Below are 26,368 nucleotides of genomic sequence, written 5' to 3' on the forward strand. Positions count from 1 at the left end.
ACCGCGGATCTTTATGCAAAATAAAAATTACCTGTATCGATTGCAAGGGATAGAAACCAAACAGAATGTTGTTTCTTCCCTCAATAATTTTAATAGATGAGAAATCATACATTAACATGTTCAATTTTTTTAATTATCCTACAATTTTCAATTTCGTCTACTCAATTTTGCTATAAATGCATAAAGATCCGCAGTCTACTAATCAATTACTAAACACATTTAAGAATTGTACGAAGTGTTATATCCATGAAATGAAAAAATTAAACCGACTTCGAAGAAACGCACTAAAAAAATGCACCAAAAAGTATGAAAAATTTTCCATTCAATTCATGTGAATATACACGCAAACTTAAATACAATACAATCTTTTCGGGGGCGGCAACTTTTAATTGTAATAATGTCGTTGGAATGATTAATTTACAAAAATCGTCCTTTACGGGACTAAAAGGACAAGAACCACCACCGATAAGCGCTAGATAATCTGCAGGAAGAAGTAACAAAAGAGAAATGAAATGCGCAAGACTGCATGCCGTTTCGATTTCGCAATCTTGCCGATCGATCGAGCGCATCGCTTCGCGTCCGCGTCCCTTGGATGCGTTCGGCAAGTCTTGCTTAGGCCCGAGGCTCGTCGGTATGCGCCTCGAAGTGGTGGCGGGTGGGCGTTGAAATGGTTCACTAATTGTTGCGCAATTGTGTTCTGCCGCTCGAAGTAAACACGATGTATAACGTAACGTCATCTGTATTGGCATTAGCATCAACGAGTCCGCGCGCCCGGAGAGAGAGATACTCGTTACGTTATCGTGGAAATAGGGAGACCGAACTAGCGGATGGGGATCGTGTTTATTAATCAACGCTCGGTCAATACGTTAATTAAGTGGAGTTATATCTAAATGCGAGGGTTGATCGCTCGTTATAGACTAGTCGACGGGGGACCGATCCGATGCGCTGCGCGTTATCTAAGAACAATGTTCTCCCGTCTAATAATGCGTCTAGCAGCAGTTTCGGCGTCCAGTCGACGAAATTCGTGTACAAGGCGAAGGGACCGTTGAATGAAAAATGGAAAGGATAGATAAATCGAACGATTAACAAGCTAACAATGCGAGGATCGGGAGGTTGCCAATCTAGCCAGCGTTTTTGAGCAGCGGTGGAGACGAACGACGCTAAAAAAATTCACGGGAGGACTTTTCCATGCGCTGCGCGTTATCTAAGAACAATGTTCTCCCGTCTAATAATGCGTCCAACAGCAGTTTGGACGTCCAGTCGACGAAATTCGTGTACAAGAGGAAGCGACTGTTGAATGAAAAAAGGAAAGGATAGATAAATCGAACGATTAACGAGTCAACAATGCGAGGATCGGGAACGACGCTAAAAAAATTCTCGGAAGGACTTTTTGGTACTTTCTTTAAACCTCGGATCAAAGTTGATAAATGTAAAACCCAAAAAATGAGGAAAATGCAGGGATTTTGATATTGAAGTTCGAGTCTCGATTTCAATAATAAATTGATGGTAGTTTTAGAAACAACGTTTTACAGTTTTACAGGGATCTCAGGCTTTGACGTTCTGATTTTTTTCCATCGGACGACACACTGTGCGGCGGAGCGAAGTTGCCGCGAAGGTGGCGACGGCGAAGAGAAGAAGGAGGAGGAGGAGGGGGAGGAAGGGGTCGAAGGGCCGTTCGAGTACGTTGCACGCGGATCCTGGCTCGCCTGGTCGATCGGTTCATCGTCCTTGACAATGTACTTCCACGGGCGAGGAACGAAACGAAAGGAATCGAAGGGAAGCGAGGCGTATCGGTCGGAGGAGACCCTGAACCGTACGTTGTACTTGTCGAAGAATAGGAGGGAAGTGGTAAAGAGCGTTGCGCAGGCAAGCAGACAACGAGCGTTGTCCCAGGACGAGGAGGAATCGGGGTCGGTGGTGGCGAAACCAAACGAAACGTACAACGATATACGGTGATCGCGTTTCGGGTGGGAGAGGTCAGTCTCGGGCTGGCGGAGGAATAAAAGGCGCTGCTAGTTCGACGGTAGAGCATCATTCGTCTCTCAGCGATCACAGCTGCCTAGTACGAAGCTTTTGTTCTCTCGTTTGAACCAACGTCAACCAACCAACCGCAACCATGTACAAATTCGTGGCTCTGTTCGCTCTGTTCGCTTGCGCTCTCAGCGCACCAGCTCCCGAGCCGGCACCTGGCATCCTGGCCGCTCCAGCGCTCCACGCCGCTCCGGTAATCGCCGCAGCACCACTTGCCGTCGCTCACAGCGTCCCGGTCGCCACCAGCTACGCCAACACCTACAAAGTCAGCGTGAAGAGCCCGCTGATCGCCACAGCCCCGTACTACGCCGCTGCTCCCTACGCCAGCGCTGCTGTCGTCAAGACTCATGCTCCTCTGGTCGCGGTAGCGCCGTCTCACACCGTCTACGCTCACGCCCCGGTCGTCGCCGCCGGATACACCCTCTGAGCAACGTCAACAACAACAACCGACCGGCCTACCGCTCCACCATGGACAACCAGCCGCTCTAGTCGACCCTGATCTGCTCTCCGAAAACACCTCGCGTCCATGCACGCTTCAGCGACCAATCACGAGCCTGTCGCGAGCGATCGCGCCGGCTAATCTACCACAATAAATTTTATCGATACTCAGCTGAAACGATCCGTCTCTTCTTTTCGTTCGTTCCTTCCCCGCTCTCTTCGAATGCCCATTCCTCGCGGCCATCCCTTCGTCCGCAAAAATCACATCGGTTTTAACCACCGGTCTCCTCATTTGCTATTTTAAGCGTCCGAAATACCGCGAATCCGTATGCCGAATTTCACTTTGAGACCGAACACCTCTCTTCGAATGCCCATTCCTCGCGGTCATTCCTTCGTCCGCAAAAATCACATCGGTTTTAACCACCGGTCTCCTCATTTGCTATTTTAAGCGTCCGAAATACCGCGAATCCGTATGCCGAATTTCACTTTGAGACCGAACACCTCTCTTCGAATGCCCATTCCTCGCGGTCATTCCTATGTCCGCAAAAATCACATCAGTTTTAACCACGATTCTCCTCATTTGCTATTTGAAGCGTCCGAAATACCGCGAATCAGTATACCGAATTTCACTTTGAGACCGAACACCTCTCTTCGATTGCCCATTCCACCGTCCGCAAAACTCGCAATCGGTTTTAACCATTCTCCTCATTTGCTGTTTGAAGCGTCCGAAATACCGCGAATCCGTATACCGAATTTCACCGTGTCTAATTCTCACGTGCGGCCTGCTTCAGACCGAACGCTATCAGAATCTGGCGATCGCAGTGATTAGAGTAACGGTAGTTGCATAGTATAGGTGCCACACGCATTTGTGGAAAAGGAGTTGGTCTGCTGCGATCATTTTTAGAGATATTAGAAAGAGGTAGCACTCTCTGTAAAGAGCCGATTTTACAATCTCATCGTAGAGGACGTCCACGTTGGAGCATTGCTCTCCTCGCTGCTTCCATCTAAGCACTCCCATCATTAAACGACACGGGATGTGTATTTTTATGCTCTGCTCTCGTCACCAACGCTTGTCGTTTTCTCACAGTACGTAATAGTCAGCCTGACGTAGCCTGACGATGAGGCTATCATTATGTAGAGATAAGGAGGATGGTACTCTCAGCTTGACAACAAGGTAGTGCCTGACAGAAATGAGAAGGTATTAGAAGATCTCTGTCGAGAAAATCAGGAAAAGAGGAGGATCACCGAGCGTTTTTCTGTGGCGACTTGTCGCTCGAGAAAACAAACACGCCGATTGTTTAGTAACCGAGGAACAGGTCGCCGCGAACTTATTCCATATCTACTGTACATGCATACAAATTGACATATACTCTGAAATCGGCTATGCGGAGCTTCTTTTCCTTGAAACTTATCTCTGCCCTGGAATAACCTCGGCGATACCTGTTGCGCCACTTATCTGTCGCGTTTCATTAAAACTTCCCGAGCGGCTAAAGTAGACCGATCGCGGACGCTTATCGGAAGAGGCAACGGTTCCCGCGAAACCAGTCGCCTACCGCGGAATCTTGCAGGAAACGGATTTTTAATTGATGAGACAGCTAGCTATCCCATTTTACGTAAATTTATACGGCTCTAGAAATCGAGATTCTGCCGGGAAATCTTCTGGAACGTTTGCTCGCGGACGACCGCGCACGGACGGAGTACTTAGCGGCTTCGGGAACCGGTTATAATCATCCCGCTCGATTTTTGTCGTCCGAACCGGTACGCCCTTACCTCCTCCTCGCGACGGGGCGAGTCCCCGAGGAAAAAATCAACGGGAGCGTGTTTCCTCGCTCGCGATTTATAACACGGAATCTGTGAAAAATAATCGGCTGCGTCCACCGTGAAATTTCACGGGTTGAAAAAAAGTATCGGCAAGAAAAAGAGCGTTCCCTCCCCGAAAACTCGCCCGACGCTGCTCGCGAGAGAACCGGCCTCTTCCGAGGTTACGGCCAGGGAGCACTGTCCGGGATGAACTTTTTTTTACGCCGCGGCGCCGGAACGATCGCCGAATCCTGTTTTTCGACGGCGGATAGGCCCGAGCTGGAGGAGACTCGACGCTATTTTCTGTCGCGTTCCGGCACACGGGGGGTTCAGGGTGGAGCGAAGTTATGGGACGATAAGTCCCGCCCCGCGGTTCTCCGGGGCGAACAGCGATGCGCAGGGACTGGTAGGTCCCGGGAACGAGGACGAGTTTCCTTTTTACGGCGCCGGCAGGATCTCTATAAGTACCGGCCTGCTCGCGATGATTCTGGACTCAGCAGTAGTCGTGCGATTTGAGAGGTACCCGCAGAATCCAGCGAAACGAAATCGTCATGTACGCTTACGTGAGTAGTCTTCGTGATAATATTACAAGTCCTCTTCGTAGAAGGAAACCTATCCGTTTCTCTGTTCTTCTGGTTTCGCAGATTCTTCTAGTTGCCGTCATCGGCTCGGCTACCGCCGCTCCGCTAACCACGAAGCCTAGCACGGCGACCAGCCCGGAGATCAAACCCCAAGAACCGCTGGCAACAGACCCGTTGCTGCTCAAGGATGCTAATGTCGCTGCCGCTGCTCCCTTGCTCTCCGAAGCTCCGATTTCCACATCCGCAGCCGACCCAGCCGCGCCTGCACTCGCTGCAGCCGGAGCTGTCGCTCCCGCTGCCGTAGCGGACGCTGCACCCCTTGCCCTCAAGGCTGGCGTCCCGTCTCCGAAGTCTCTCTCCCTCATCTCCGAGATCAGGAGCCCGCTGCTCACGCCACTAATCACGCCGCTCGCCACGCCGATTCTCTCCACTCGCCAGGTTCGTAATATTCTTCACTATTCTTCACTCGATCCTCTATCAGGGCCCGTTCTAGGGGCGGGCAACCCGGACATTTGTCCGAGGAGCTGAAATTTGAGGGTGCCATTTTGGCTGTAAGTGTGAGAAAAATATTGATGTGTTAAATACCCAATTAATAGAAAATTTGCTTTTATCAGAATTTAAATAAAATGATTTGATTTTTATTGAATATAGAAAATATGTTCCTTTATTTAAAATATATTTTCTTAAGGGGCGGTAATTTGTCTTTTTGTCCGGGGCGCCGTAACCGCTAGAGCGGGCGCTGCCTTTATTCACTCGGCAACCGATGCTAAGGTCTCTGGACACCTCAGAGCTGGGTAAAATAGTATTTGGAATACAGTAGGACCTCGATTAACCGGTTTAGGGCGCAATATGGTCTGAAAACCCGTTTTTTTGTGGCAGAAAGTCAATTTTTCAAGGCAAAATGTTCCTTGCAAGAGAGTAGGAACCCTTCGAAGCTTGCAAATCGAAATTATTATTCGTTTCAGAGTACTCTGTGCTCAGATATAACGCTCTGAAGACAAAATCGTAAAATTATCCTCGTTTTTCACACACACGCATCCCCTTTCTAACCAAAATATTAAATAGTATTTGAAATATTCGTTTCGCCAAATATTGCCCACGTCTGGGACACCTACCCGTTTCTCGAGTCGCGGGGTCAACCATTTTGTTCTTCGTTCTAGAATTTCATACCGTTGCAGAAACTTTCAATCGCATTAAACAACACAGTCTGTGGTATATACATTTTTATGAAACGTGAAACCAGAGTTGGGCAGAAATTTAATCAACGATTGACGAATAAATTTCTACTTCAATCGTTAATTGGGAATAACGGTTTCTCTACTTTAGTCGTTAATTCCTTTCAATTGTAATCGTCAATCGGATAATTGATTAATGATTAACTGCTGTAATTTCGAAATGAAATACGGAGTCAATATTATATGAATACTGAAAAAAAATGTAATACAAACTCTGTTTACGTGCTTTTATGCCTTTTTACGATGATTTCTTTTTTTAATCAACGATTGACGACTAACTTCATCAATCGATTGATCCAATCGTCGATTTTTCGATGATTTCTTCTTTTAATCAACGATTGACGATTAACTTCCTCAATCGATTGATCGAATCGTCGATTTTTCAATGATCACCTTTTTCAATCGTACACATTAACCGATCAATCTTGATTAAAATATTAATATCGATTAATACCCAACTCTGCATGAAACCTGTCTGTACAAATTGCAACAGGAGGCAACACTTTGAAATTCTGTAAATGTTTTCACCGTTTTTTAGTTCGTTTCCCCATTTTTGAAGAATGCGTAAAACCAGTGACCAAGAGTACAGACAGAAAAATGAGAATGAGTAGAATAGAAGAGGTACGACGAAGAGACTAATTGTGTACCGAGTATTCGAGTGTCGTAGCTGCGACTTGTCTGATCTATTGGATCACTTTGTTTTTAGATCTCGCCGTACATCTACACTGCTCCAGCGATCGCTTCTTTGGAACTGGCAGCGGCACCTTCCAGCTACTCCGTCGAACAACACGGCTATCGCATTACCTACTGACTTGGCGAATCGGCAGCGATCGGCATTCCCGTTCGCTCCGCGCGGTAACAACGCGTCCTCGCCCGCTGATCCAGCAGATCCAGAACCATCAGTGCATCAGCTACCAGACCCCGGCTTCTCCGCTCACCGGTGATCCTCTTGTACCTTGCATCGATAAATTCATTCGTCTACGCGTGCTCACGCGACCATCAAACTGAAATACATATTCCTTCTGTAAAACGAGAACCTTGTCGACGAGCAACCTTTCCCCTCCACCTCACCGATCGTCCATCGAAATGGAAAGTGACGATAGCTTTCTCCACGAGCGAGCCTTCTCTGAACGTCTCTAATTGTAACAATCGACATCACGTTCTCACCCATCTTCTAAATTTTCTATTCGCTCTCGTTTCGTAAAACGCGATTTCAGAGAAAGTTCGAATTAAATTACAAAGCCCGAGAAAATTAAGAGAAAATGAGCCGATTGCTCTTTCAACCTTGGCATCGTTTGACAACCGCTGCCCGTTAGATTTGCGAAATAGCAACTTGGAAGTTCTTCGAAAAGAATTTTAATGCAACGGGTCGAACGAGTTTCCGGAGAAAATGTGGATCGATAGTGATCTCGCGGATTGAACCGGGTCGAGCGCGAGCTGTTCCGCGTAAAACCCCAAGGGTTACGAGACAGGGTGGAAAACCCAGGTTACGCAACGGCGCGCTCGCCGCGCAGCGTCGGCTTCGATCGTTGAGCTGTTTGACCCGAAATCAAATCAAACGCCGGTTTATCGATCCGCGATCTTCGAGGAAGCTGCCGCTAACCCTGGAAGAGACAATAGCTATCCGAAGAGGACGATCTTCGGTCACGATCGCGAATAGATCCGAGTTTTCGTCAACGCGAGGAGCACTTTCTCCCGGAACTCGTGGGAGTGAGAAAGAGCAAGAGGTTTATGAAAAAGGCGATCGAACACCGCCATTTCGTTTCGGCATCTTAACCTTCGACGAAGCTTTCGTCCGCTGCTAAAATCGGAAAAAGGCTTCCGACTTGGAACAATCATCGGCTCACTTTCCCCGCGCGATGCCGCGAAACATCGCGGAGAAACTTTCTTAAAGCTGCGGCCGTCTCTATGCTAATCGGACTGCTCGTAAACGGAGGATTGCAGTCTTTATGCATTTAGGAAAATATTTTATATAATACCGTCAGGATTCCACGAGAATGCAATCCTCCCGTGGTTCTCGAAACAGTGAACGTTGCCGATTCGCGTGAAAAGAAATTTCTACATCGATCCAGGGTCCTGGAACAGGGTCCCATGGCCGACGCACCTGGGAAGAGTCCCGCTTTCTGGGAACCGGGTCTTCTCGGAGAAACACGCCCGTTCAACGCTTTACTATGCTTCTTAGCGCCCATTGCGTAACCCTATTATCGAAAAGCCCGCGTTACACAATTTGCTTGCGTACGTCGCACGCTCCTACGTAGCTGACGAGCGCGTCATCCATTTTTGGGTGTCCTAATCGCGAGACGCTCCTTCCACCAGCGAATTCAACTTGGACGATTCTTCGGTTCAGTTTTACCCTTTTGCAAATCAAATTTAATCTTCTGCAAATCAAATTCGCCCTTTTGCAAATCAAATTCAACCTTATGCAAATCGATTTCACATTTAAAATGGCTTTCATATTTAGAATTAATCAGAAAATGGCTACAATGAATATACAGAAGCCCACAATTGTACCAAACGACCTGATGTTTTGTAAGCAATTAGACGCATTGGTTTACTAAATTATGTGCAAAAGAATTTTCCAAAAATTATAATTTGCAACGTTACATGCAAAAATGAAAAAGGCATTTTTTAAAACTTTTTTGAGAACTTGGAGTGCAAGACCTGTACAGTGGAATTATTGTAGGTCGGAAGAAATGTTTAATTTTCAAGTTGAAATAGCCCCGACTGCAAAGGGTTAATAAAATTAATTTGACCTTGAAGTCAATTGCACAATCCTGAACATCGCATAGGTGTGACCGTATTAACACTAAAACAACCGAGCACTGAAAGCGATTAAAATGTTTTTAACCGACTTCGAAGAAGGAGGAGGTTACTCAATTCGATCTGTATGTGTCTCTTTTTCCTTTTTCGCTTTTTTTTCTATGTATGTTCACCGATTACGCCGAGATGGATGGACCAACCGGAACGAAACCTTTTGCATCTTGTAGAGTATGTCCCCGGGGTGGTTCCTTGGAAACAAATTCTGCATTTTTTCATTCTTTGCGGTTTTTATTGCAAATAGCCAATAAGACCGACAAACCGTTCTACGGTGTTCTATAAATTCTGCTCGTTCCACTAAAAAGTATGAAATAATTTCCATGTAATTTATGCGAATACACACGAACTTAAATACAATACAATCTTTTTGGAGGCGGCGCAAAATTGAAAATTGTCCAAATGACAGATGTTGCAGATTATGATTTCATTGGAATATGGTGAACTTGGAAATCAGTAGGTGGGAAGAGAAGATACATTAATATGTGAAAGCATGTAGGAGAATTTAAGGTTCTCGTAATTTCCAGTGTCGAAAATTTTCAATTTTTCGCCCCCTCCGAAAAGATCGTATTGTATTCAAGTTCGTGTGTATTCACATAAATTAAATGGAAATTATTTCATACTTTTTAGTGCATTTTTTTAGTGCGTTTTTAGCTGATAAAAATGACAACGCTCTACTTATTTAAATTTCGTGCAATTTTCACTGCAATATGGTCTTGGATGAAGAAATTTATCGAATCATTTTCCATGTAAGCAACGGCATAACTTCAATAATTATAAAATTAAAAATATAAGACCGTTCATTTGGCTAGAAATGCTAGGTTTAGTCTTAACAAAGATATGGTTCGCAGAAGTAAAATATGGATTAATGCGACTCGAGGAGCAACGTTCCCATAGAAATGTCCGCATTTCAACAAGGATGCAGTGGTTTAAGAATCGGAAATGTAGCGATCGAAATGCAGGAGCGATCGATCGGCGGGGTCGATCGAGCGGGGCGAGGCAAGTCGACGAAGTTTCTACTATTGCGATCGCGGGAACACGACCTGGGTGCAGAATAGATTCCAGACACGATCGCCGAGGATTTGGCAAGTGCGTACAGAACGACGAAAACAAGACACGATGCGGTTCGGGGAACCTATTCGAGACGGATGTCCGGCCGCTCGATGACTCACGAGCGTAACCCCACCGTAAGTTCGGCCACCCGTTCCAGCATCTCGAAAAGGGACGTCTATATAAGATAGGCATGGGACCGGGGAAGGCGCAGTGTAACCTCGTTCATGGAGAAAGTGTTTGGTTAAAGAGCGAAACTCCGACAACGCATCGCAGACGTTCGCCAACAGCGGTTCGTTACAGAGATCGTCCGCACGGAGAAATTTCGATCAGGACGCGAGTTAGCGCGAGACGCGTCCGAACTCTAAGGTGAGTTTCCCTCGCGCCTAGAAACCCGAAACTCTCTTTCTCTCGCGGTTCATCCCTTTCGATAAGAACCTTTTCTCTTCGCTTCGATAAGAAATTTTTATATTAAATTTCTGGAACCCGCGTTTCTACGTTCCATCTCGTCGGATAGTTGGGTCAGGGGAGCACAAAGAAAGGACCGGAAGAGATTTCGGTCGCCGTCGCTCGATCGTTACGCAACAACTTTCACCGGGTTCGAAAATTTTCGAAAGAACGGACGCGAAGAAAGAGCCGGGCGTGGGATGAACACAAGACGGAGGCCACGGCGAGGCCAGTTTACCAACTTTCTCCCGACATCCTCTCGCTTTCGTTGGTCGCTCGATTTCTCGGTCAAACCGGCCGGGGGCCGCGTTTAATGTTCTTCGATTCGAGCGACACTTTTCCTGCGGATCGCGTCATCGATTTTTCTTCGTTGACTATAGACACGTCTGACGGCTTGTTTGCAGGATGAAGCTGTGGGCGATTTTAGCCGTATACTGCGCGGCAGCGGCGGGCACCTTCGCGACGCAAGTGCCGATCGAACCGAGTCCTCAAGACTGGTCCTGGCAACCCACGGACAACCTGGAGACCGTGGATTCGGCGTTCGAATCGCAGGATGGTAGCACGGACGCGAAGTTGGCAACAGAATCTACCCCGAACAAATTCTTCGGCGACGATGCCAGGGAACAGAGATCGGTAAGGGATCTTTCGGATCAGCTGAAGAGGAACGTCTTCTCGGAGGAACAGGTGAAATGAAACATTTCTCTATCGCAGGTGGAAGCCGTTGTCGATGAAATCCTGGTGTCCAGTCGGCAGGGTCGCAACATCGAAGGCTACGATCAGGTTTACTCCGATCCGAACGTGAAGAACGCGCTCGAGCTCGGGAACGACACGGTCGCTCGATCCTACATCAGAGACAAGCTGTGCACGCTGGGATTGATGAACGTGAGTAGCTCCGGACTCTATCAACCCCTTGCCGAATTTTATCGAGTCGAACTCGTGACGACGATTTTAAACAAAGTCTAAGAAATATGAATAAATGTTACGCCTTTCTTTCTGGATGAAATCAAATTTGATTTTTTTGAAAGAATTTCCAAAAAATGCTGGATTGTATCAAATTCTTATTTTGGACCTACAAATGTTATTACCAATGAAAATAGGATTTTATTTGATTTGGTACCACTTTCTTAAAAACTTAGTAACCAACTAATAATGAATATTTAAGTATTAAAAAATAAGAGTATCCATACAGAAGATAGAAATTTTCTTTCCTCTTCTCCGACATTTTCCGGGACAACCCCGTTTTAATCGCTGCGACTGCGAAGAAAATGTTACGGGAGGGGTTAAGAGAAGTGATGCAAGCGCCGTATTAACTTTGATCTATTTACAGTGCGAGAACGTCGAAGGACGTCGGCCATATTACTCTCCGCATCGTGGGATATACCCTCAGGACATCATCTACGCGCAACCTGTGACGATAAAGCCAGTGGGTAGACCATTGCCCGCAATCCCCGTGAAGAGACCGTACGGTCCACCGAAAATACCCCCTGGTTTCTCAGGATCGAGCAGTTTCGCTTCTTCCGGCCTGACGTCGGACGTCGTTTACGGAGTCGGCGGTGGGCCGGTGCCTCCTCCATCAATCTCTCATTTCCCTGGAGGACCTGGAGGATTGATCGGTTCTTATCCGGGTGGTCTGAAGAAACCCGGACCTCCGTACCCGTCGTTCGGATCGTCGAAGCCGGTGTACGAGGGATCACTGGGCGGAAGCTTCGAGTACGAGGGCAACGATCGGTTCATCGACAAGAAGCAGATCGCGGTGCGGCCTGGTCTCGCCGGAGCCGATATCCAGCAGCACGTTCATCATCACTATCACCATGGCGAGGGAGGTCAATCCGGTGGGTTCGTCGGTAGCCCTTCGATCGGCCTGGGACCCGTCGGATCTAGCTACGATCCACCCGGCCAGTCGATCTACGCCGGCGGTTTCCAAGAGTCGGATGACTACAAGAAAGCGTTCAAGGTGAAAGCGCCTTCGAGCAGCGGAGGGAACGGACTCATCGGGTCCGACGGTTCCGCGTCGGCGAACAGCTACGCCAATCGGTATCCCGTCTACGAGAAACCGCCTCAAGATTTCACCTACGGGAAAACCGACGGCCAGAAGACCGGCAAATACTACGGAACCGGCAATTACGTCTCCTCGAACGCGGTTCAGGCCGGCTCCAACGATTACTCGTTCGGCTCCAGCAACGTCAACAACAATTACCACAATTACCAGAACGAGAACGAGGAATTCGGGAACGATTTCACCGGGAACTACGGTGGCGGCGCTGCGGACTGCGTGTGCGTGCCCTACGAGCAATGCCAGGCTTCCGAGCACGCCGGTCGCAAGGACGATCTCTTCCTAGCGATCGATCCGCGAAATCTGAACAAGAACATCGAAGCCGAGAGCGCCGACTCGTCGACCGAGACGTCGAACCTCGAAGGGAATGGAACCGCGACCGTCGATTCGACGATCTCTAGCGAAACAGAGGTCAGGACCAAGAGGGAAGCTGCCAAGGAGGAGGACCAGACGGTCGAGGGCAGAAAGAAGAATTCCGGAGAAGGGGTAAGATCGCTGATAAGCTTATTTCACTATTATTTATTTAGTCGCGACCCTTTTCGACGCGGAAACGGGTGCGTTCCCAAATCTGGCGTACTTTCGCCCGCGACTAGACCCGCGACCGATCGGCAACGATCTATCTCGGAGACTGTGGATCTCTATCTGCGTGTCCGTTCGACCCCTGGTTGCAGAGACTCGATGCTAGCGATCTGGACTCGTCGAAATTAAACTTGAAGCCGACCTGGGGGATCAGTTTCGGTCTACCGCAGACCGGCGGCGCCCAGTACCCGATCAATCCTTACGCCGGCAATCCCCTGGTAAACCCGTACGGCGGTTACGGATCCGGATTGGATCAGGGCCTTAATTTGGGCCTGGTCTCCGTGAACCCTCTGCTAGCCGTGCAATTCAGCAAAGACGAGTACGGCGACAAGGTGGTCAAGCCGTTCGTTAATTTCCACGTGACGCCGAATCGGCACATCGTCCAGAAACTCGGTGATCTTCTAGCTCACAAGAAACAGGCGATCTACGGGAACTACGGGCCTGGACCCGCGTACGGGCCCGGTTACGCGCCCCACTATCATCACCCTTCGAAGCCGAGCGTGTACTATGAGAAGCCTCACTACCCCTCGAAACCGATCTACCCGTCTCACGGTCCCGCGTACCATCACGAACATTCCCATCCGCCCCCGGACTATTACGATTATTATCGCGCCGGTGACGATTACGATTACGACTACGACGATCAGTCCTACGGGAGATCGAACGCGAAGCAACCGGCTACCGAGAAAGATCGATCCGAGCAGACCGAAGCAGCTCCGAGTAGAAGCAATTCCGGAAAGGTATCGTTCCCCGGCAGAAGAAAACGCGACGCGACTCAACTGCGAGTGTCGAACGGCACGCTCGAGGTAAGTATCAGCGATGGAGGGTCGTCGTCGGCGAGGATCCAAAAGGTACATGCTCTCGTCGCGAGTCCTCGGCGAGTCTCTCTCTCCGTCGAACATGCCGGCTCGAGCGACTCCCGTTCCTTTATTTTATCCGTAAGACACCGCGATCGCGTATCCAGCTCGTCGTCCAACGAGATCTTTGCTTGCTTTCTCTACAGAGACAGTTCCTCGCCGGACCTCCCAGATCCTGCAGCCCCGGCTTCGTCTGCTGCCGCAGAAGACTGCAACAGAGTTCGAGACCGCGACCAGGACAGTGCGGGACCAGGTACACTCAAGGCATCAACGGACGCATCAAGACCCCCGCCAACGTCGACGGCGACGCCGAGTTCGGTGAGTCTTCTCTTTAAAACAATAGTAATAATTGATTTTTACGACCTTTTTAGCTGAAGTAATAACGACAATTTAAGAGATGTGTTTGGTCAACTCGTGTAAATTATTTGCGTTCCGAAATTTCATTGAAATTGGTTCATTGATTTACGAGTTAAGTGGTAAAATTGCAATTTTTCAAGATGCTCGGTCTTTTACCATTTTTGATCGATTATAACTCGTGAACCTCGTGAAATTTTCGGAGCGTATATAATTTATACTAGTTGACCAAACGCATCTTTTAAATTTTCGTTATTGGCCCAGCTAAAAAGGTTGTACACAATTCCGACCAAATGCATTTTATTCCGACAATTCCAACCAATTGCATTTTTTCAACATATTTTTTAGACGTCATTTACTAAACTAATTCCTTCAGCCTTACAAAGAAATTGAAGTCGTTTGGTCCACATTCATAAAAAAGTTATTCTGATTTAAAGTGTGTGCGATCAGTTTTGCTCCTAACTGTTGTATACGAAATTTTGTGTGTGTACAACGGTGCCTTATCATTTTGTCTACCAGTGTAAGTCACTTCGTCTTGTTCCGAGTTCCAACTTGTAGCTCGCGAGTCATAAAAAAGGCACTTTCCCCGCTTAGGTTCTTCCCCCACTCTTAGACTTCATCGTTATATCGTCGGCCTCATATGAAAACTGCCTGGGTCCATTTTTTATGAAAATTAGGTTTCCAGCTTCGCCTTGTTAGGCACTTCAACTTCTACGGTTTCAGGGTAATAGTTCAGCGATAAATTGTTAGCTTTTTAATTGTTAAAAACTCCTTGTGAAGCAAAATAGTTTCGCTTCGAATCGTTCTTTTCGCCTCCTGTAAAATTTACTTTGTTGATCCTAGGCAATTTTCATATGAGGCCGACGATATGTATAGTAGAATACTGTCGCCCCACTCACTCAGTAACTCTAACCGAGAATCTGCTTAGATCGCAGGATTACTGAACCTATCTTCCTCAAAACTTTGGTGTCTATAATGCTGGATCATTTTATTATTTCAGGTGAGTACCCGTGGCAAGTGGCCCTGCTGAAGAAGGACCCGACGGAGAGCGTGTACGTCTGCGGTGGCACCTTGATCTCGTCCAAGCACATCCTGACTGCGGCGCATTGCGTCAAAACGTACGCTGCTCGCGATCTTCGAGCTCGTCTCGGAGAATGGGACGTGAACCACGACGTCGAGTTTTATCCTTACATCGAGAGGGACGTGGCGAGCATCGTCGTGCACCCTGAATTCTACGCGGGCACCCTCTACAACGACATCGCTATCCTCAGGATAGACCACGACGTCGACTTCGTCAAGAACCCGCACATCAGCCCCGCCTGTCTACCCGACAAACGCGACGACTTCGCAAAGAACAGGTAGCTCTTCTGGTTGATCCTAGTTCACGATAATAACAGGATTTAATTTATTTAGATTTTGTGCGACGCCTTAACCCCTTGCCCTACGATTTATCTTACGGTTTCAGTGCTTAAAACTTTTTTGTAGATCGTAATTTGCCTACATTTCTTGTGCCTACATGTTCTCCAACAGCTGTACATTAACAAAACCAAAATAGAATTTTATTGTGTTTTAAAGCAAATTATTCACATACATTTTTATCAGAATCTGTTCAGAATCTTCATCACGAGTCAGACACGATATTGTAGGACAAGGGGTTAAAGTTTTGGTATAGCTGAAGAAATTCAATTTCCCTCGATCAAACAGAGTAGCCGAACTAAATTTATTTATGAGTCCAAGGTCATCCGAAGGTCACAGTGTACCACATCATCGAACTCGTCTTGACATCAGCTACAACACTGTGAAGTTAAAAATATTCAGTACTATTTAAAAATCATTGTGACCTTCGAAAGACCTTGAAAACGACAACAATCAGAAGATATTTTGTATAGCCACATTTGCCTCATTGTCTCGTGAGGTGTTGACATTTCGATGATCTTGGATTAAAGGGATCGATTGGTTTAATAAAAAAATTGTGTTGTATTAAAGAATAAAGTGCAGTTGCATTTGATGCATCGATGTATCCACATGAAAAATAAGGTCATAGGAAGTTAGGACGTATTATGATATATACGATTCACACGTGTACAATTCGAAGGGGAGGGTTTGTAACAATGATCTGTTCGAGCAGGTGCTGGACCACTGGCTGGGGCAAGGACGCTTTCGGAGACTTTGGAAAGTACCAGAACATCCTGAAGGAAGTGGACGTGCCTGTGGTTAGCAATCAGATCTGCGAGCACCAGATGCGCAGGACCAGGCTGGGTCCAGGGTTCAACCTGCATCCAGGATTCATCTGCGCTGGAGGGGAGGAAGGAAAGGACGCCTGCAAAGGTGACGGAGGCGGTCCTATGGTCTGCGAACGACAAGGTCGCTGGCAATTGGCAGGAATCGTGTCATGGGGAATCGGATGCGGACAACCAGGTGTTCCAGGTGTCTACTCCCGTGTATCCCACTACCTCGACTGGATCCAACAGATCGTGAATCGATACTAAGTAATTTTGATTCGCTGCCAGACTGCTCCTCGGAGCTATTCCCTTTCGAAAATCATTCATGTATCTTTATGTATAATTTATAAAATGTAGAGGGTGTGTAATATACTTGTAAGAATGCGTTAGCGTAAGTCGGGAGAGATTCGATAAATTATGCAGTTCGCGTCGCGACGCGTTCCTGTCGAGGGTGTGATTCGAAATACTTTCGGATCGTTGAGTAATGCATTTTATTTGCAATTTCTTTGTTACGTAATTTTGTTCTAATACATTTAATGTAATATTGTCAACCTGCTCTTCTTTTCTTCCTATACCTACACCTACAGAGCTGGGTAACGTAGTATTTTTAAATAGTAAATAGTAAATAATCCGATTTATTTTTTAAAGAGTGCGTATTTTATTTGAGGCAGTGATTTTTGAAAATAATTAAATTCAGTAACTTTTGAAAACAGTATTTTATTTTAAAAGTATTGAGAATATTCGTATTTGTCTTCATTTGCAATCTTAAATATTATTATTGAATTGCTGTTTGAATTTCGTTCGCGTTGAGCTTGCATAGATATCTGTAAATAATTTCTAACCGGAACAATTTCAATTAATTCTGCAAGAAATTAATTGGTTATTATTCGTTCCCTGAGACATTATATTTATGTTTATTGATGAAAAATCAAAAGTATTGGATATTCATTACAGCAGCAAATGATTCGTGCCGCTTTTCCCATAAGACACAATGTTAATTCCGGCACGAATTATTTGCTCTTCCTAAACGTCCGTACAGCGCCATTTCATGCAGCGGCAAAACGCTCAAACTGTTAGCCAAATGTAGTTCCGAATCTCCCGCTAGATGGCGCTGCAACCAACTTCCTGAACTTCTCTGTCGGTAACATTTGGCTAACAGTTTGAGCGTTTTGCCGCTGCATGAAATGGCGCTGTACGGATGTTTAGGAAGAGCAAATAATTCGTGCCGGAATTAACATTGCGTCTTATGGGAAAAGCGGCACGAATCATTTGCTGTTTTAATGAATATCCAATACTCCTCATTTTGCATGAATAAATTATCTTTATTGTATAATACAGACACAGAGGACTCTCCAGAACACTTTCTGATTGGATTTTGTTAGTCTTTAAATAGTTATTAACAATTTTCCAGATCCCTGTTCAGAAATGAACTCAAAAATATTGACACCATCTTATAAATAAATTATTTTCTGACTCTCCAAACATTATTTGCGAAGATTTATGATCGAAGGAGCTAGAATAGACCTCTAACAACAACCCAGTAGCAATTTTGTATGACTCTGACTCATATTTGTTAGTTATTAACAATTTTTTCAGATGGTATTTGTTTCTCCTATGCCTGTAATGTGTAAGACAAGGACAGAAGAAGGCTCGTTCGTGTCACTTCCATTTTGCAGCGCTTCGAATCTCCTGGTATTACTAGGCGCGCATGCCAAGCAAGGAGGTATCCGGGTATCCGACAAGGACAGACTTATGCTATTGACGGAGAGCGCAAAGGACAGACATAGACCGCACTCACTCATCTGTCAATCAATTGATGATTCATTCATTATTCGACTTTCAGTAACAATTAATGAACTTTAGCGACTGGAAAACATGAGACGAACCTTCTGCTACTTTCACGTATCGTGTTTGATTGGATTTTGTTAGTTGTTAAATATTTATTAACACTCCAAACATAATTTGTGAAGATTTATGATCGAAGAAACTAGAATAGACCTCTAGTAACAATCTAGTTGCAATTTTGTATAGATCTGACTCGTATTTAATTAGTTATTAACAATTTTGCAAAGTGTACTTGCTTCTCCTATGCCCGTAATGTGTAAGACAAGGAGAGGTTGAGTGTGGAAAAGGACAGAGCGAGACTTGTGCCACCTACTTTCGAGGCGCTGCTAATCCCCTGGTCTTACTCCTGGTAGCATGAAACTGTCCGAAAATTCATTAATAACTCGCTTTCCGATAATAATTTATAGCAATTTATGGTCGGAGAATGTAGACTGGACCGTTAGCAACTTTCACGTATAGTTTTTGATCCGATTTTATTAGTTGTTAAAAAGTTATTAACAATTTTCCGGACCTGTGTCCAGAAGTGAACTAAAAAATATTGACACCATCTTAATAATAAATTATTTTCTCACTCTCCAGACATAATTTGTGAAGATTTATGATCGAAGAAACTCGAATAGACGTCTAGCAACCATTTAGTAGCAATTTTGTATAGATCTTACACGTATTTAATTAGTTATTAACAATTTTTGCAAAGGGTGCTTCTTTCTCCAATGCCCGTAATGTGTAAGACAAGGAAAGATTGAGTGCGGGAAAAGGACAGAGCGAGTCTCACTCGCGCCACTCGAGAGTTAGGAGCAGTTTATGTCTGTCCTTGTCGCTCTCCGTAAATCGCATAAGTCTGTCCTTGTCGGATACCTCCTTACTTTCATGTACTCCTACTACTACGCCCTGGTAAGTATCAGGAGATTAGAGCCTACGAAGAAGGAGGTGGCACGAGTTATCTGTCCTTGTCGCACACTATCGCCGTCCTTGTCTTACACATGGGAAGCATAGGGAAAATTAGTTCACAGCCCGCCACCACAGATGGCGACACTGTCGCGCCGCTGTTTCTCTATCTATCCTTGTCGCACACGGTGTGCGGCACACTCAACCTCTCCTTGTCTTACACATTACGAGCATTGGCAGATTAAACAAGCCTTTCCGAATATTGGTTTTTCGTGCATGTGCAGTCGTTTAAATAAAATAACAAATAAACAATAACTAGTTACATATAAGATTAGAGGTAATATTTATTAAAGAGATGGATGACGAAGCCGAGACGTATAAATTATGGCGAATAAGGAAAACAGTGATGCAGCTATGTCACGATCGAGGTTATCTCGTCACTCAGGACGAGTTGGATCAAACATTGGAGCAATTCAAAGAACAATTCGGTGATAAACCGAGCGAAAAAAGACCGGCACGCAGTGATTTAATTGTTCTAGTGGCTCACAACGATGATCCCACGGATCAGCTGTTTGTATTTTTCCCCGATGAGCCGAAGATTGGAATCCGAACAATCAAAACATACTGTCAGCGAATGCAGGAAGAGAAAATTCACAGGTAACGTCGTAATTAGCTTTTAAAACGAAGGGATCATCATATCTATTTACTATTTTACTATTTTATGCAATCGTTTGTCACAATAGGGCTATTATCGTTGTTCAACAAGGCATGACGCCATCCGCCAAACAATCTTTGGTAGACATGGCTCCGAAATACATATTAGAACAATTCTTGGAATCCGAGTTACTCATTAACATCACGGAACACGAATTGGTACCTGAACACATTGTACTTACACCAGACGAAAAGGAGGAACTACTTACCAGGTATAAGTTGAAAGAGAATCAATTGATGCGTATACAAGCCGGCGATCCCGTCGCTCGTTATTTCGGCTTAAAACGTGGACAAGTTGTGAAAATTATTAGGCCATCGGAAACTGCTGGAAGATACATCTCTTACAGACTTGTATGTTAAATAAATATTTTTATACGTAACGACTATGTGAAACATGTGTATTACCTGATAATGAAAGTACCAATGTATCGCATAAGTTTCATAAGTACGATGTAAGATAAAAAGAATGTATAAAATATATTGACAGTTATTTTGTAAATTGAGAAATGAACAACTGTCTTCATAGGTAGTAATTTATAAGAATCAGTTATTTAATATCAGGATTAAAACGGAAAGATTAATTTTGTTCAAACATGTAACTTTATTACATTCGATTATTATACAATTCTTGGTCCAGATACATCATGGTATACCGTTGTCTCGAGACAACTCAATTCCAAATTGGTTTCAAGCAATTTTACACAGATTGTGAGGAAACATTGCTTATAGCGAGTGAATGCGTACCATGCTTCCATATTTTGCGTTAACAATCAATATAAAATATTTAAGAATCTAGAGAGAGAGTGCAAAACATATTGAATGGCTAATGTCTAACGAGGAGAAATTAAAATGAAACTATAATGGAAAAAGTATACACTCTGAGCGTATGCTTGTCAATACGATGTAATCGTCGAATGCGAGATGCAAGTGGATCTACATATTTGTAAAGTCTAAGCTAAAGATTTGCCAAAGTTTTGTCAAATGCCTATTCTATATTTCCACAATTTCTAACTACAAAGATAGAATGAAATTCCTAACAATTTGCATGTTTCTTAAAACCTAATCAAACGATCGCCACTGTTTCAGGATCATTTCAATGTATTGTAATTTTTCTCCCGATTTGATCAGGATAACGCTTGCGTCAATAGGAACTCTATACAAAATACTATAAATTATTTCGGAAAGTATCGACAATATAAAGGGGATTATTAAATAACTATGTATATATGTATACTTTTTAATCTCTTATTCGTAAACGTCCATCGCTGTGGTATTGGATTCAATATTTGAAACCAAATGGTTTTGTATTCTGTAATTATTGCAGTCTTTGAATTAAAAAGAACTTATTATTATTTTAGAATAATTGCCACTTTTGTCGTTTCTTTTACTTATTTTACGTAAATGTAGTGCATGCACAAAAGAGTACCATGCAACTTTCAATTACTATATTATAATGCACTTGTAACACAGTTGTAGAGAAGTGAAATTATACCACTTGGTACGCAACAAGTATCAAAAAGTATCGTGGATTATGGGCGTAAGTAAACAAATCATGCAAGTGTAATTAATATAATATATTGTTATCAATAAAATGTAACATAACGAATAATAATAATAATAATAATTACAAAATAGGGCTACGTATTTTCACTGTTTACACGAAGATAAAAAAAGGTAAGGTGTGCCGAAACAATCTGTTAGAAAGAAAGTATTTAAAAAATATACACGAACCTCTGTTCATTGAAAGAAATTACATGTTTCACGTTATACAGACAAGTCTATTTCGCATGGCCGATTTGTGGAATTATATTTTTCTTTTGGCATGTGCCGAAAAATGCATTACGGAACACAAATTCATCTCGATTCTATGTTTTCCTTGGATCGCTAAATTTATTTCTAACGCGTTACAAAGAATAAATCAGTCGCTCGTTGTCGTCGAGTCCCATTAATATATTATGTGTATAACACGTACCATGATCGTGTAAAATTGGCATTTTGTTTTTTCGTTTGTCTCTCTGTGTCGTAATATATCTTAAAATGAAAAATCACCGTAACATTTCAAGAAGGAAAAGTTTCGTTTCCTTAGGACGATGATCGGTAATCAGAAAAATAAAATTCTCCGATCGAGAAAAATTTGAACCATGAGATGGCGTTACAGGAATTGCAAATGTATCTTCGCTAATACATTAAAAAAAAAAGATTTCCCTCGAATCTTGTCTGAACGATTACTCAACGTACAGTCTGAAAGTACAAGTCTATATTATATGATACACAGCAAGTATATCTGACACATCGGCATCAGATTTGTCTCAATCGTTTTGAGGAATATTACCTTCCTCATCTTACTTGTAAAAATATCCACAACATAGAGGCATAGTGTGCATTTTATGCCAAAAGGCGACGCGTTTTAATGCTATATCTATATAAAGTTCTTGTATCTCGCGTACTAGGCTCTTTATCACGAAGGTCACCCGTTCTTCGAACAGCGAATTCTCGTATGTCGAAAAATACAAATGTTTACGCCAAGTCTTCCGTTAAATCTCCGACTTTCGAAACAAGTATGTATTTTTCGTTTAATATGGCCGATACTCCTTGTTAACCGATGTACACACAAGGTCGATATTGTACCTTCGCGTTTGAACACTCCATTAATGGACTACCAAGAAATAGGAAACACCACTCCATGATTCGTTTGTCACACGTAAATGTTATGAATGTATTTTCAGAACTACTCTCTACTCGATTACTTGTGAAACTGAAATATGAGATGGTTACGGGGGGGGGGATGTGTCTATTTTACACGCATTATGACTATTCATAAATTCGAGTAGTAATATCAGTCTCAGTGAAAAGTTCTCCCGCCGCGCCGCGCCGATTCGATTCGATCGCGAACCTAACAAACAAACAAACAAACTTACTACTTTATCTCGTCGTCTGCTACACAATCAAACTCTACGTCTGTGCATCTGTGTGTTACTAAAGTAGGAGAAACTTTTTCATTGGGACCGATAAAGAGTACTAATGGTGTATCAAGCCAAGCTAAAATCTCGACATCTAGACCACCAATGCATCCTGGTAGCCCATTCGATAGGCGGAGTTTGCAAAATCTTCTTGATCAGTTCTGCTCCAACTCTGATCCTGTATGTAGTACTGGTGGGACGTGGCGGCCGATGCTCTTGGCCTCTGTGCGCGCGACATCAAGTCTACAATCAACAATCGTTTTATCGTTATATTGATCTCGATTGAAATAACAAGTTCAAGATGCGTACACCGTTCTTGTACTTACCTAGGAGTGATAAGGAGTGACGTACGTAGATGGGAAGAGGCCCCGTCTGTTGCCAATTTCTCCATGCCACCAATGTTGATCCGTACGGTCGGTTACAGTAATTACATCGCCTCGTTTGAACTCGAGTTCACCAGGTTCTTGTGGCATGAAATCGTATAATGCTTGTACTAGACACTGAAACGAGATACGGTCACGTGAAAAAATGTAATAATCCTTCTATATTGTATATATTTAATTAGCTTATGTATATAATTACTTCTTCCGGAACCATGTCTCGTAGTTTAACATCCTGCGAGCGAGACACGGACGCGGTACGGTGATATTCTACTAATTCGTTAAGACTGTTAAATTTGACCACCCACAAGAAGAATTTTCCTTGGGCATCCCTCAATACCTTGAAGTGTTGGACACCATCCGAACATCTGAAGAAAACCATTGAATGATTATTGCTCGACCAAAACATTCGGTGTTTAACACCTGCACCTCCTTTTAAAAACGTTTTACTAACTTAACAGACAAGGAGAAATCACCAGGCGAACTTTCACTAATTCTAATAAGAAAAGCGCCTTCTTGTTTGTTCATTAGTAGTCTCTCTGCGTCTGCTCTGGTTATCCTTCCGTAATACCAGCTGTAAAAGATGAACAGAACATGAGCAAACAATGAAACACAGAAGAATTCGATAGCAATTTACAGTAAATTAAGGAGTAGACTCGTTTCCAGAATAATGCAGTCTTTCAGTACTCAAAAGTCAGTTACCCTGGAAAGTCCTATTTTTACGTTTACAAGGCGTAATTTGCATTATTCGGCAGCACATGGCTGTCGTAGCTTTATGAAAATAGCTACATGCATAGCTTTGTGCTTTCAAATAATGCAAATTACTATTGTAAACGTAAAAATAGGGCTTTTGAAGGCGATTATAGCCTAGATTGATCTTTTATCTAGCACTTTTGACTACTGAGAAAGCCTATCTTTGCATTATCCTTGTAATCCTGGAAACAAAACTACCCCCTTAATGAGAATAAATTATATGGGACACCCACTCGTGGTTTTTCATTTCTATGTAGTTACTTGGAATGAGTCCTTCTCTGGAATCTAGTTCAGCTCTGTACCAGTTCATGTCATCCTCCATATTTAGAATCTGCAAGAATAACATAGCTGTTATGCTGTACGTGTTGCGGTAACAATGTTATTTGTTAAATCTATCAAGCCTGACAAGTATATTGCTCTAATACAAAGAAGAACAAAGTATTATTATATCGTGCACAATGGCAGAAGGTTATTGTAGTAAATAGTTTTATCTGGGAAAGTCTCTTTGCCACAAAATATTTCTTTCCCAATACACAACGAAAAATTCAATTGTAGAAAATTAAAAACAATGACTCTGGAAGATTGAACAAGATAAACATCATCTAATGGTACAATGTTATAATCGACTAGTGAATCTTTGAAATTATTCGAATAGTACGGATTGATATAACACGCTATTTTGACGAACCGCAAAAGGAAGAGGAAAAGGAAACGAAATTGTTATCTTCCCGTTAATTCGCGTGTAATTGTTCGACACGCGTTTCGAGCGGAAGCAGCATCGAAAACCAGTCGACGATTGGAAATCAACAAGTCAAGAGCAACAAACTGGCCAAACAACTAGAAGCTCGAGGAAAAAAGTTGAACGGGGTAGCATCGTTTTGCGTAGAACGCGACGCATTGTCGCGAGTATCCTGAAGCGACACGCGACATCCGTTTGCGCGATAGCGGTTCGTAAAGATCCAGGATTGGTGCACCATGTGCCGAAAACTATCAACGGTACACGGTTTTCCCATAATTTTCCGTATTCGATGCATAAACGATAGAGCATATGATCGAGTGTTGTAGATCGTACAAACCTTGAGGATCTGGCTCCTTCGAAAACTAAGCTCATCCTCGGCGGTAGCCGTGAAATCATGCTTTGCTATCGCCTCCATTCTGTTTCCTCGTCCCGCGAGAACAAGAACGACAGAGAGGGAAGGAGAGAGGCGATATTATATATCCCTGTGGTCGAAGGCAGCGCTAAAACTAGCCGCCTTTGTTTGTCAGTGGGAAAAAGTAATGACAGATACTGGCTGTTATTAGTTTCGTAGTTTCTCGTACGGAGGTAGAGGTATTTCTATGGTATCAGTCAAAGACACGTAGGTGGTCACGACAACGGAACGGAACGCGCGACACACACGAGCGAGCGAGCGAGCGAGTGAACGAACGAACGAACGAATGTACGAACGAACGACCACTTGTGCTTTTCTCTGTTGCCTGCGCTGCCTGCGATTATCTGAATCAGTCCTCCTTCGGTTCGCCCGGATCAATGGCACATTGACACGAACATATTAGGCGCAACACGACTGCTGCTCGCGGAACGGCCCGTTTAGCGAGTTCGAGTCACTTTTCAGGGAAGGTGAACTGTCAAAAGCAAAGGTAGGATCACGCGCTCGCACGGCTGTCCATCGCTCGTCTTATCAGACATTACACTCTCGACTCTCCCACTGATCTCGGGGTCTCCGTGTTTCGGTCCACCGATGCGCACTGGCCCACTGCGCCGACAAGCCCACCTCGACGTCCGGATTCGCCTCTAGACAACCAAATTCTAATGCCCTCGAGAGGCATTCGATCACGATACCGATACGTATCACCGATACGAACCCACTATCGGATTCCAACGAAACCAATTCGACGCGCAACGGACGCGGAACTTTTTCCCAACCACGGAGACAGAGAATGCAATTCTACCAGACGAAATCTCCAGCGTACTATTTTTCTGTGGCGCAGGCGCGCACATGCGCACTCTACGTGTACCGCGTCGACTGCTCTGCCACCATTTTGTACTTTATGATATCAGCCGTACGTGTACTATATACAATATACAACACAAATGTTGCGACTTTTCAAAGCTGTACAGTTTTAAATAGATCTCTCTACGCCACGGGAACCTCGTTTTCTATCTTTACCGTTCCGATATCTACCGTTTATGTACTAAGCGTCGTGTACGGGTTCGCGTTTTTCGGACAGATCAAAATCGAAAGCTCGGATATTACGAATCGATAAATCGATTTCGAACGAACTTTCAATTGGATAGAGATTCCTCTACGTGTTTTCCGGTTCATTCAACTTTTTCCATGCGATAGATATTTAGGGTTTGAATATATT

The 26,368-nt window shown here is 44.2% G+C and overlaps 5 protein-coding genes across 6 annotated transcripts; 4 read left to right on the forward strand and 1 right to left on the reverse strand.

Moving 5' to 3' along the window:
• The first annotated feature begins 2,014 nt into the window (after positions 1-2,014).
• Positions 2,015-2,647, forward strand: LOC143215007 (uncharacterized). Its single transcript, XM_076436675.1, has one exon. The coding sequence runs from the start codon at positions 2,117-2,119 to the stop codon at positions 2,456-2,458; it is 342 nt and encodes a 113-aa protein (XP_076292790.1). The 5' UTR covers positions 2,015-2,116; the 3' UTR covers positions 2,459-2,647.
• Positions 2,648-4,673: 2,026 nt separating this feature from the next.
• Positions 4,674-7,121, forward strand: LOC143214999 (uncharacterized). 2 transcript variants are annotated; one of them, XR_013010250.1, is made up of 4 exons: positions 4,674-4,832; positions 4,914-5,288; positions 6,624-6,706; positions 6,792-7,121. XR_013010250.1 is itself a non-coding variant. In XM_076436668.1 (3 exons), the coding sequence occupies exons 1-3, from the start codon at positions 4,821-4,823 to the stop codon at positions 6,894-6,896; spliced, it is 492 nt and encodes a 163-aa protein (XP_076292783.1). In that variant the 5' UTR covers positions 4,674-4,820; the 3' UTR covers positions 6,897-7,121. The 2 variants fall into 2 exon arrangements, 1 of the variants encoding a protein (XP_076292783.1); XM_076436668.1 differs by lacking the exon at positions 6,624-6,706.
• A 2,492-nt stretch (positions 7,122-9,613) lies between these two features.
• On the forward strand, positions 9,614-17,012 carry LOC143214956 (uncharacterized). The gene is made up of 8 exons (XM_076436589.1): positions 9,614-10,318; positions 10,801-11,029; positions 11,108-11,278; positions 11,724-12,935; positions 13,121-13,879; positions 14,032-14,203; positions 15,240-15,597; positions 16,368-17,012. Exons 1-8 carry the CDS (start codon positions 10,143-10,145, stop codon positions 16,726-16,728), a joined length of 3,438 nt encoding a protein of 1,145 aa, XP_076292704.1. The 5' UTR covers positions 9,614-10,142; the 3' UTR covers positions 16,729-17,012.
• Positions 17,013-19,394: 2,382 nt separating this feature from the next.
• Positions 19,395-20,288, forward strand: Rpb5 (DNA-directed RNA polymerases I, II, and III subunit Rpb5). Its single transcript, XM_076436653.1, has 2 exons — positions 19,395-19,851; positions 19,938-20,288. The coding sequence occupies exons 1-2, from the start codon at positions 19,550-19,552 to the stop codon at positions 20,266-20,268; spliced, it is 633 nt and encodes a 210-aa protein (XP_076292768.1). The 5' UTR covers positions 19,395-19,549; the 3' UTR covers positions 20,269-20,288.
• Positions 20,289-21,499: 1,211 nt separating this feature from the next.
• Positions 21,500-25,938, reverse strand: Drk (growth factor receptor-bound protein 2 drk). Its single transcript, XM_076436652.1, has 6 exons — positions 25,078-25,938; positions 24,235-24,332; positions 23,703-23,822; positions 23,451-23,616; positions 23,195-23,368; positions 21,500-23,111 (listed from the first exon to the last, which is right to left on the reverse strand). Exons 1-5 carry the CDS (start codon positions 25,153-25,155, stop codon positions 23,195-23,197), a joined length of 636 nt encoding a protein of 211 aa, XP_076292767.1. The 5' UTR covers positions 25,156-25,938; the 3' UTR covers positions 21,500-23,111.
• Between the last annotated feature and the right edge of the window lie 430 nt (positions 25,939-26,368).

This window comes from Lasioglossum baleicum, chromosome 13, assembly GCF_051020765.1.
Source record: "Lasioglossum baleicum chromosome 13, iyLasBale1, whole genome shotgun sequence".
NCBI classification, from domain to species: Eukaryota; Metazoa; Arthropoda; class Insecta; order Hymenoptera; family Halictidae; genus Lasioglossum; species Lasioglossum baleicum.